Source organism: Salmo trutta, unplaced genomic scaffold (genome assembly GCF_901001165.1).
Source record: "Salmo trutta unplaced genomic scaffold, fSalTru1.1, whole genome shotgun sequence".
In the NCBI taxonomy this organism is placed as follows: domain Eukaryota; kingdom Metazoa; phylum Chordata; class Actinopteri; order Salmoniformes; family Salmonidae; genus Salmo; species Salmo trutta.
In genome coordinates this window covers 2,325,474-2,338,062 of record NW_021823104.1, presented here as the reverse complement: position 1 = coordinate 2,338,062, position 12,589 = coordinate 2,325,474, and the positions used below count along the sequence as shown (strand labels likewise).

Genomic DNA, 12,589 nt, shown 5'->3' with positions numbered 1-12,589 from the left:
TTCATAATATATGCACGAACTCTACAGGCTGGGTAGCATGTGGACTCCTTAACCCTTTTAGCAAAATTAAAATAATTTAAATAATGAATCTCTAATATAGCTAACGTTAGCCACAACAAATTGTAATTCGTAACATATGAAATGGATGATGGACACCCCACAAATCAATACATACCATCCTAAATGTAATGCGTCTCGGATTTGACATAAAGAATAATAGGAAAAATGTTCCGAGTCCCTGAGAGGCATGTGGAGATGTGAAGAGGACCAGCCTGTGTCTCGGTAGAGGGATAGGCGAAGCACACTGTCATTGAAATACAGACAAGCCGTGAAACAGTCTATCCTTATAGCTTATACACCAGTAAACCTCAGCATTGACGAGTGACTTTAGGACTTCCGTCTCATTACACAAACAAGACCTGCTTCTTCTTTAAAACTTAACAGCCTCTGTTTAGCCACCCAGCTACTTCCTAACGTCTACGATTTCAACCGGAAAACCCAAAATATAAATCCTGTTTTGTGCCTTTTTTATTTTTAAACTTACCATGGAGTCAACATCTAACAACTACGAGAGGAACTGTGTTCTGTGTTGTCAGGAGCTGGATATTTTTGCTCTGGGAAAATGCGACCACCCGGTGTGCTACCGCTGCTCCACCAAAATGAGGGTATTGTGCGACCAGAAGTACTGCGCCGTCTGCCGGGAGGAGCTCGACAAGGTACGGCCTGCCGGACTACTCTACACCGGGGATGCGCTGTGACAGTACAGGCCGTGTTAGCATGGGCAGCTTGTTAGACAGCTACTTTTTATATATTATCTCTCACTGACTCGCTAACTAGCTAAGTTAGTCATCGTTTTTTTGTAAAAATTGAGTTAGATAGATAGTTATTCGTGAAAGTCAAGACATATTTTGTAGTTTTTGTAAGTGGTAATAGGCCGGCACTAGCTAAATGAGCTAGCTAGCTAATCACTGACTAGCTAACTAGCTAAGTTAGTCATCGTTTTTTAAAACATTTATTTAGATAGATAGATAGATAGATAGTTATTCGTGAAAGTCGAGACATATTTTGTAGTTTTTGTAAGTGGTAATAGGCCGGCACTAGCTAAATTAGCTAGCTAGCTAACGTAATTACTAACGTTTAGCTTTGAGTGTGTTTATCACCAATCCAACCAATGAGGTTAGTTATAAAACAAATCTTTGGTGTTATTGTCACCAGGTAACTAGTTTTTGTATTTATGTAGGTAACTAATAAGTATGTAACAGTTTGCTATAAGGCCATGTAAGGTTATATATGAGAGAGAGAGAGCTGTCAGGTTTCATGATGGGTGGTGGTTATGTAATGGTTTTTAATTTACTACCCTCCTCCTCCTCCTCCATGGACCGGGCCCACAGATGATCCATTATATTGACCCGGTTTCCCGATGGCATTTTGGTTTGAGTGTTTTTTAATAACTATCCTATCCATCTTTCCTATTCCTGATGTTAACATGTGTTAGAGGCAGAGAGAGAGAGAGGCAGAGAGAGAGAGAGGCAGAGAGAGAGAGAGGCAGAGAGAGGCAGAGAGAGAGGCAGAGAGAGAGGCAGACAGACAGACAGACAGACAGACAGACAGACAGACAGACAGACAGAGAGATCTGATTAGATCGGAAGAAAAAGGGATCACTGCTTTAGGATCAGTTTTCTCCATTGAAATATGACCTTTAACATTATAATTATTTCACAATGCTGACGACGGATCAGCTCCTAGAGAGAGACATTAGGTCTTACCACCTGCCTACGGCTGCAAATATTGATGCGGTTTATTCTAATGCTTATTCAATTATTAAAATGCACTAAATCACAGATCTGGCACTTCATTGCTCGGGTGTTAGGCTACACATTGATATATTTTTAACAAATTACAGACAGTTGTGAAAAGTACAAGTAGAAAAATAGAAGTCGATTAATTGAACATGAAATGTATTTCAATAAGCTTGAAATGGGCCTATAGCCTAATGTTTTACATTTTAACGCGTTCATCTCATTTGTTTTCATTTGAAATAGATTCACATCAAAAACATTGAAAACTTTGTATTCGTTGTCAACTTTGTTCTGAAGTTATCGGTTCACAGAGAGACTGATAAAGCCTTGTGATTCTACGTTTATCTCTGTTAGCAAGTCATTTCCTAGTTTCTGAAGTTATCGGTTCACAGAGACTGATAAAGCCTTGTGATTCTACGTTTATCTCTGTTAGCAAGTCGGTCATTTCCTAGTTTCTGAAGTTATCGGTTCACAGAGAGACTGATAAAGCCTTGTGATTCTACGTTTATCTCTGTTAGCAAGTCATTTCCTAGTTTCCTAGTTCTGACTAGCACGTGAACGCGGCATGAGGCAGGTGGTCATGCCCCGTTTACATCGTGATGTACACTACATGATCCAAAAGTTTCCACTTCACAATAAGAGCGCTTACAGTTGACCGGGGCAGCTCTGGCAGGGTATGACGGTGCCACGTTGAAAGTCACTGAGCTCTTCAGTAAGGCCGATGTTTGTCTATGGAGATCGCATGGCTGTGTGCTGTCAGCAACGCGTGTGACTGAAATAGCCGAATCCACTAATTTGAAAGGGGTGTCCACATACTGCTGTGTAAATACAGTGTATCTCTATTTAACTACGCTGCACATCTTCATGCAAAGCTCCTTCCGCTACGGGACGGCGAGGTTACCGTGGTTCCCTTACTGGATGGCGGGGTTGCCGTGGTTCCCTTACTGGACGGCGGGGTTGCCATGTCCGCGGTTTTTCCTGAAATGTACCTACTTTTGAAATCGATGTGAAAATGTATTGTCGTTTCCAACGGGAACAAAGTAGTCATAGTGGGCAGAAGAAGCAAGGAGGAGGGAGGCAGAGCAAAGCACGAGCTGGCAAGATCCTATTCGCTCATTTTAGCGTGTATTTGCATATTTCCATTAGGGAACGCCTACTCTGAAGTGCGGGTGTGAAAAACTAAATTCGCCTTTCCACTTTTTGGAAACATTGGAAAATGGTAAAGTCAACTAAACTTAGTCCACTCTGTTCAAAACTGATTTTAGTTTTGGGAACAGAAAACTGTATTGAGATCAAATGTTTAAATCGACGAGAACATTTGCAGAATGTTGGGCCAAAATCCATCTCGTTCCATCTTCTCCCGCTGGACTTCCTCTCGTCACCATATTTGGTAGTGAGTGGAAACGCCCACCGGATGCTTCACGTTTATACATCTGGTGAAATATCTGGCTCATTGTTCTATCTGTGGTCAGGCAGTGAGGCCAGCTGTTGCTGAGTGAGAGGTGGGGAAGGGGAGGGCCGTAGGTGGGTGTCAGAGTTTCAAAACCTGTCTGGGTGACTTCCTGTCCATCTTCGTACTGTCTTTGGGTGACTTCCTGCCCATCTTCGTACTGTCTTTGGGTGACTTCCTGCCCATCTTCGTACTGTCTTTGGGTGACTTCCTGCCCATCTTCGTACTGTCTTTGGGTGACTTCCTGCCCATCTTCGTACTGACTTTGGGTGAGTCCCTGTCCATCTTCGTGCTGTCTTTGGGTGACTTCCTGCCCGTCTTCATACTGTCTTTGGGTAACTTCCTGCCCGTCTTCGTACTGTCTTTGGGTGACTTCCTGCCCATCTTCGTACTGTCTTTGGGTGACTTCCTGCCCATCTTCATACTGTCTTTGGGTGAGTCCCTGTCCATCTTCATACTGTCTTTGGGTGACTTCCTGTCCATCTTCATACTGTCTTTGGGTGACTTCCTGCCCAGCTTCATACTGTCTTTGGGTGACTTCCTGCCCATCTTCATGCTGTCTTTGGGTGACTTCCTGCCCGTCTTCATGCTGTCTTTGGGTGACTTCCTGCCCATCTTCATACTGTCTTTGGGTGAGTGGCCCTCTCTCCTCTCTTCCTCCTGGCCCTCTCTCCTCTCTTCCTCCTGGCCCTCTCTCCCTCCCTCTCTCCTCTCTCCCTCCCTCTCTCCTCTCTTCCTCCTGGCCCTCTCTCCTCTCTTCCTCCTGGCCCTCTCTCCTCTCTTCCTCCTGGCCCTCTCTCCTCTCTTCCTCCTGGCCCTCTCTCCTCTCTTCCTCCTGGCCCTCTCTTCCTCCTGGCCCTCTCTCCTCTCTTCCTCCTGGCCCTCCCGTTAACAGTGTGTTTGTGTCTAGGTGCTGTTTGTGCAGAAGTTGGTGGCCTTCTCCTCTCTGCCCCTCCAGACGCTGCAGGTGGAAAGGAAACATGACATCTACTTTACTGACTCCAAGATATACGCTCAGTTCAGGTACGCTGCTCTCCTCTCTCCTATCCCTCTCTCCTGTCCTCCTCCTGGCCCTCTCTTCTCTTCTCTCCTATCCCTCTCTCCTGGCCCTCTTCTCTTCTCTCCTATCCCTCTCTTCTCCTCTCTCCTATCCCTCTCTCCTGTCCTCCTCCTGGCCCTCTCTTCTCTTCTCTCCTATCCCTCTCTCCTGGCCCTCCTCCTCTCTCCTATCCCTCTCTCATGGCCCTCTCTTCCTCCTCCTATCCCTCTCTCCTGTCCTCCTCCTGGCCCTCCTCTTCTCTCCTATCCCTCTCTCCTGGCCCTCTCTTCTCTTCTCTCCTGGCCCTCTCTTCTCTCCTGGCCCTCTCTTCTCTTCTCTCCTGGCCCTCTCTTCTCTCCTGGCCCTCTCTTCTCTCCTGGCCCGCTCTTCTCTCCTCTCCTCTTCCTCCTGGACCTCTCCTCTCCTGTCCTCCTCTTGGCCCTCTCTATCTCCTATCAGTCTGTCTCTCTTCCTCATGTTTCTCTCTGTCTCTGCCTGTAGGACACTGCTGCTGTCTGAGTGTCCTGTCTGTCCAGAGTCTAAAGTCTTCTCAAAGTTTGAGGAGTTGGAGCAGCACATGAGGAAACAACATGAACTCTTCTGTTGTAAACTCTGTACCAAACACCTGCAGGTAGGTTACCTGTCTTTACTGGTATACCTGGCTGTTATACCTGTCTGTTATACCTGTCTTTACTGGTATACCTGTCTGTTATACCTGGCTGTCTGTAATACCTGTCTGTTATACCTGTCTGGCTGGCTGTTATACCTGTCTTTACTGGTATACCTGTCTGTTATACCTGGCTGTCTGTAATACCTGTCTGTTATACCTGTCTGGCTGGCTGTTATACCTGTCTGTCTGTCTGTAATACCTGTCTGTCTGTTATACCTGTCTTTACTGTTATACCTGTCTGTCTGTTATACCTGTCTGTCTGCCTGTTATACCTGTCTGCCTGTTATACCTGTCTTTACTGTATATCGATATAGAGCGGGGGAAAGATTCTATATGTCGATATAGAGCGGGGGAAAGATTCTATATGTCGATATAGAGCGGGGGAGAGATTCTGTATGTCGATATAGAGCGGGGGAAAGATTCTATATGTCGATATAGAGCGGGGGAAAGATTCTATATGTCGATATAGAGCGGGGGAGAGATTCTATATCGATATAGAGCGGGGGAGAGATTCTATATCGATATAGAGCGGGGAGAGATTCTATATCGATATAGAGCGGGGGAGAGATTCTATATCGATATAGAGCGGGGGAGAGATTCTATATCGATATAGAGCGGGGGAGAGATTCTATATCGATATAGAGCGGGGGAGAGATTCTATATGTCGATATAGAGCGGGGGAGAGATTCTATATGTCGATATAGAGCGGGGGAGAGATTCTATATGTCGATATAGAGCGGGGGAGAGATTCTATATGTCGATATAGAGCGGGGGAGAGATTCTATATGTCGATATAGAGCGGGGGAGAGATTCTATATGTCGATATAGAGCGGGGGAGAGATTCTATATGTCGATATAGAGCGGGGGAGAGATTCTATATGTCGATATAGAGCGGGGGAGAGATTCTATATGTCGATATTGAGCGGGGGAAAGATTCTATATGTCGATATTGAGCGGGGGAAAGATTCTATATGTCGATATTGAGCGGGGGAGAGATTCTATATATCGATATGGAGCGGGGGAAAGATTCTATATATCGATATGGAGCGGGGGAAAGATTCTATATATCGATATGGAGCGGGGGAGAGATTCTATATGTCGATATGGAGCGGGGGAGAGATTCTATATGTCGATATAGAGCGGGGGAGAGATTCTATATGTCGATATAGAGCGGGGGAGAGATTCTATATGTCGATATAGAGCGGGGGAGAGATTCTATATCGATATAGAGCGGGGGAGAGATTCTATATCGATATAGAGCGGGGGAGAGATTCTATATCGATATAGAGCGGGGGAGAGATTCTATATCGATATAGAGCGGGGGAGAGATTCTATATCGATATAGAGCGGGGGGAGAGATTCTATATCGATATAGAGCGGGGGAGAGATTCTATATCGATATAGAGCGGGGGAGAGATTCTATATCGATATAGAGCGGGGGAGAGATTCTATATCGATATAGAGTGGGGGGAGAGATTCTATGTCGATATAGAGCGGGGGAGAGATTCTATGTCGATATAGAGCGGGGAGAGATTCTATGTCGATATAGAGCGGGGGAGAGATTCTATGTCGATATAGAGTGGGGGGAGAGATTCTATGTCGATATAGAGTGGGGGGAGAGATTCTATATCGATATAGAGTGGGGGGAGAGATTCTATGTCGATATAGAGCGGGGGAGAGATTCTATGTCGATATAGAGCGGGGGAGAGATTCTATGTCGATATAGAGCGGGGGGAGAGATTCTATATCGATATAGAGTGGGGGGAGAGATTCTATGTCGATATAGAGCGGGGGGAGAGATTCTATGTCGATATGGAGCGGGGGGAGAGATTCTATGTCGATATAGAGCGGGGGGGAAACAGCCGTGCATTTGGATCATTATTAGACACTGCAGTAAATAAAACCCAACGAAAAACAACTATCCTGTCGAGGACTGGAGTCTACGCTGGCCCGGTTACGCCGTAGCCAATCAGAGCTCCAGTTACACCCGTCCGTCTAAATAAACTATCCTGTCGAGGACTGGAGTCTACGCTGGCCCCGTTACGCCGTAGCCAATCAGAGCTCCAGTTACACCCGTCCGTCTAAATAAACTATCCTGTCGAGGACTGGAGTCTACGCTGGCCCCGTTACGCCGTAGCCAATCAGAGCTCCAGTTACACCCGTCCGTCTAAATAAACTATCCTGTCGAGGACTGGAGTCTACGCTGGCCCCGTTACGCCGTAGCCAATCAGAGCTCCAGTTACACCCGTCCGTCTAAATAAACTATCCTGTCGAGGACTGGAGTCTACGCTGGCCTCGTTACGCCGTAGCCAATCAGAGCTCCAGTTACACCCGTCCGTCTAAATAAACTATCCTGTCGAGGACTGGAGTCTACGCTGGCCCGGTTACGCCGTAGCCAATCAGAGCTCCAGTTACACCCGTCCGTCTAAATAAACTATCCTGTCGAGGACTGGAGTCTACGCTGGCCCCGTTACGCCGTAGCCAATCAGAGCTCCAGTTACACCCGTCCGTCTAAATAAACTCTCCTGTCGAGGACTGGAGTCTACGCTGGCCCGGTTACGCCGTAGCCAATCAGAGCTCCAGTTACACCCGTCCGTCTAAATAAACTATCCTGTCGAGGACTGGAGTCTAGGCTGGCCCCGTTACGCTGTAGCCAATCAGAGCTCCAGTTACACCCGTCCGTCTAAATAAACTATCCTGTCGAGGACTGGAGTCTACGCTGGCCCCGTTACGCCGTAGCCAATCAGAGCTCCAGTTACACCCGTCCGTCTAAATAAACTCTCCTGTCGAGGACTGGAGTCTACGCTGGCCCGGTTACGCCGTAGCCAATCAGAGCTCCAGTTACACCCGTCCGTCTAAATAAACTATCCTGTCGAGGACTGGAGTCTAGGCTGGCCGTTACGCTGTAGCCAATCAGAGTCCATCTAACGTGTATGTAACCCGTTTCCCACCAGATCTTCTCCCATGAGAGGAAGTGGTATAACAGGAAGGACCTGGCGCGTCACCGTTCCCACGGCGACCCGGAGGACACGTCTCACCGCGGACACCCGATCTGCAAGTTCTGCGACGACCGTTACCTCGACAACGACGAGCTGCTGAAACACCTCCGAAGGGACCATTACTTCTGTCACTTCTGTGACGCCGACGGAGCCCAGGAGTACTACAGGTACACACACACACACACACACACACACACACACACACACACACACACACACACACACACACACACACACACACACACACACACACACACACACACACAGAGACACACACACACACATACACAACCAGTCTCACACACACACACACAGAGACACACACACACACATACACAACCAGTCACACACACACACACACACACACACACACACACACACACCCAGTCACACACACACACACAGAGAGACACACACACACACATACACAACCAGTCACACACACACACACACAACCAGTCACACACAGAGACACACACACACAACCAGTCACACACAGAGACACACACACACAACCAGTCACACACAGAGACACACACACACACACACAACCAGTCACACACACACACACACACACACACACACAGTCACTAGTTTGGTCACACCTACTTGTTCCAGGGTTTTTCTTTATTTGTACTATGTGGTATACAGAATATAGCCCTATCTGATAAAAGACCAAGTCCATATTATGGCAAGAACAGCTCAAATAAGCAAAGAGAAACGACAGTCCATCATTACTTTAAGACATGGAGGTCAGTCAATCCGGAAAATGTCAAGAACTTTGAACGTTTCTTCAAGTGCAGTCGCAAAAAAACAATCTTCAAAACCATCAAGCGCTATGATGAAACTGGCTCTCATGAGGACCGCCACAGGACAGGAAGACCCAGAGTTACCTCTGCTGCAGAGGATAAGTTCATTAGAGTTACCAGTGTCATGGTTGTCGTCGGTGAAGGAGGACCAATACGCAGCAGGTATGTGTATGCTCATCTTGTTAATTTATTACTTCAAACAATGAACGTACAAAAAGAACAAAAACACGAGAACGAACGAACGAACGACAACAAACAGTCTGGCAAAGCCTAAGCTCAACACAGAACAATCACCCACAAATAACAACCACAAACACACCCTAATATATGGGACTCTCAATCAAAGGCAGATAGACAACACCTGCCTTCAACTGAGAGTCCCAACCCCAATCAACACAACATAGAAACACACTCACCAGACTAGACATAGAAATACATAAAAATAGACTATAAACCAAAACCCCGGAAATACTAAATCAAACACCCTTTAACCTGTTTGGGATAGGGGGCAGTATTGAGAATTTTGGAAAAAAATATGTGCCCATTTTAACTGCCTCCTACACCAACTCAGAAGCTAGAATATGCATATTATTGTTCAGGTTTGGATAGAAAACACTCTGAATTTTCTAAAACTGTTTGAATGGTGTCTGTGAGTATAACAGAACTCCTATGGCAGGCAAAAACCTGACAAGGTTTCAAGCAAGAAGTACCCTGTCTGACAAGGAGTCGTGCGTCTTGCATCTGTTTATTGAAAAGTAAGGATCTTAGCTGTAACGTGACAATTCCCAGGGCTCCGATAGGCTCTCAGAACCCGGGAAATAACTGAAGGTTGACGAGGGAGCCTCAGGTTGAAACATATTATCGGCTTTGACAAGTGGCGGCTCAGAGGACCTTTGAATGAGGCGCGTGCACGATTCGCTCCTGAGGAGAAATTTAATTCGGCTGTTTAGGCTCAATGCATATTCCCGGTCGGAATATTATCACTTATCTACGAGATAAATGGCATAAAAATTGGTTTTAAACAGCGGTTGACATGCTTCGAAGTACGGTAATGGAATATTTAGACATTTTTGTCACGCCAATGCGCCATGCTCGAGACCGTGATGAAGCATTCTGATAGTGTCTAGAACTCACGAACAAAACGTCGCTGTTTGGATATAACGATGGATTATTTGGGACCAAACCAACATTTGTTATTGAAGTAGAAGTCCTGGCAGTGTATTCTGACGAAGAACAAGCAAGGTAAGAACATTTTTCTTATAGGAAATGTGATTTTGGTGGAGGCTGACCTGGGTGGGTATCTAAATAGCTAGCCCTGTGATGCCGGGCTATGTACTTAGCTTTTCGGATGAAGCACATTTTGCAATAATCTATTTTAAAATCGGACATATCGAGTGCATAGAGGAGTAATGTATCTATAATTCTTAAAATAATTGTTATGCTTTTTGTGAACGTTTATCGTGAGTAATTTAGCAAACTGTTAGTAAATTCCCCGGAAGTTTGCGGGGGTTATGCTTTTTCTGAACGTCACATGCTAATGTAAAAAGCTGTTTTTTGATATAAATATGAACTTGATTGAACAGACATGCATGTATTGTATAACACAATGTCCTAGGTGTGTCATCTGATGAAGATCATAAAAGGTTAGTGCTGCATTTAGCTGTGGTTTGGGTTTATGTGACATGATATGCTAGCTTGAAAAATGGGTGTCTGATTATTTCTGGCTGGGCACTCTGCTAACATAATCTAATGTTTTGCTTTCGTTGTAAAGCCTTTTTGAAATCGGACAGTGGGGTTAGATTAACGAGATTCTTGTCTTTAAATAGCTGTAAAATAGTCATATGTTTGAGAAATTGAAGTAATAGTATTTCTAACGATTCAAAAATCGCGCTACTGGATTTCAGTGGCTGTTACGTAGGTGGGACGAGTTCGTCCCACATGCGCCAGAGAGGTTAACCAAACACACCACCCTGAACCACATAAAACAAATACCCTCTGCCACGTCCTGACCAAACTACAATACTAATTAACCCTTATACTGGCCAGGACGTGACAACCAGCCTCATGAGGACCGCCACAGGACAGGAAGACCCAGAGTTACCTCTGCTGCAGAGGATAAGTTCATTAGAGTTACCAGCCTCATGAGGACCGCCACAGGAAAGGAAGACCCAGAGTTACCAGCCTCATGAGGACCGCCACAGGACAGGAAGACCCAGAGTTACCAGCCTCATGAGGACCGCCACAGGAAAGGAAGACCCAGAGTTCCCTCTGCTGCAGAGGATAAGTTTATTAGTTAAATGCACCTGTTCAGAGGAGACTGTGTGAATCAGGCCTTCATGGTTGAATTGCTGCCAGGAAACCACTACTAAAGGACACCAATAAGAAGAAGAGACTTGCTTGGGCCAAGAATCACGAGCAATGGACATTAGACCAGTGGAAATCTGTCCTTCGGTCTGATGAGTCCAAATGTGCGATTTTTGGTTCCAACCGCCGTGTCTTTGTGGTTCCCACTGTGAAGCATGGAGGAGGAGGTGTGATGGTGTGGGGGTGCTTTGCTGGTGACACTGTCTGTGATTTATTTTGAATTCAAGGCACACTTAACCAGCATGGCTACCACAGCATTCTGCAGCGATACACCATCCCATCTGGTTTGGGCTTAGTGGGACTATCATTTGTTTTTCAACAGGACAATGACCCAACACACCTCCAGGCTGTGTAAGGGCTATTTGACCAAGAAGGAGAGTGACGGAATGCTGCATCAGATGACCTGGCCTCCACAATCACCCGACCTCAACCCAATTGAGATGGTTTGGCATGTGTTGGAACGCAGAGTGAAGGAAAAGCAGCCAATAAGTGCACAGCATATGTGGGAACTGTTGGAAAAGCATTCCTCATGAAGCTGGTTGAGAGAATGCCAAGAGTGTGCAAAGGGTGTCAGCTTTGAAGCATATAAACTCTGTAAAAACAGAAACGTCCTCTCACTGTCAACTGCGTTTTATTTTCAGCAAACTTTGTGTAAATATTTGTATGAACATAACAAGATTCAACAACTGAGACATAAACTGAACAAGTTCCACAGACATGTGACTAACAGAAATGGAATAATGTGTCCCTGAACAAATGGGGGTCAAAATCAAAAGTAACAGTCAGTATCTGGTGTGGCCACCAGCTGCATTAAGTACTGCAGTGCATCTCCTCCTCATGGACTGCACCAGATTTGCCAGTTCTTGCTGTGAGATGTTACCCCACTCTTCCACCAAGGCACCTGCAAGTTCCCGGACATTTCTGGGGGGAATGGCCCTAGCCCTCACCCTCCGATCCAACAGGTCCCAGACGTGCTCAATGGGATTGAGATCCGGGCTCTTCGCTGGCCATGGCAGAACACTGACATTCCTGTCTTGCAGGAAATCATGCACAGAACGAGCAGTATGGCTGGTGGCATTGTCATGCTGGAGGGTCATGTCAGGATGAGCCTGCAGGAAGGGTGCCACATGAGGGAGGAGGATGTCTTCCCTGTAACGCACAGCGTTGAGATTGCCTGCAATGACAACAAGCTCAGTCCGATGATGCTGTGACACACCGCCCCAGACCATGACGGACCCTCCACCTCCAAATGGATCCCGCTCCACAGTACAGGCCTCGGCTTAACGCTCATTCCTTCGACGATAAACGCGAATCCGACCATCACCCCTGGTGAGACAAAAACGCGACTCGTCAGTCAAGAGCACTTTTTGCCAGTCCTGTCTGGTCCAGCAACGGTGGGTTTGTGCCCATAGGCGACGTTGTTGCATGTGATGTCTGGTGAGGACCTGCCTTACAACAG

General features: G+C 46.3%; 1 protein-coding gene across 1 annotated transcript in view; it reads left to right on the top strand.

Annotated features, from left to right (window-relative positions):
• Positions 1-308: 308 nt before the first annotated feature.
• Positions 309-12,589, top strand: part of LOC115188951 (E3 ubiquitin-protein ligase ZNF598-like) — a 30,921-nt gene continuing 18,640 nt past the window's right edge. The window contains exons 1-4 of the mRNA XM_029747782.1: positions 309-716; positions 4,160-4,272; positions 4,790-4,919; positions 7,913-8,124. Coding sequence (XP_029603642.1) covers positions 546-716; positions 4,160-4,272; positions 4,790-4,919; positions 7,913-8,124 — 626 coding nt within the window. The 5' untranslated portion in view covers positions 309-545. The remainder of the gene's footprint in view (positions 717-4,159; positions 4,273-4,789; positions 4,920-7,912; positions 8,125-12,589) is intronic.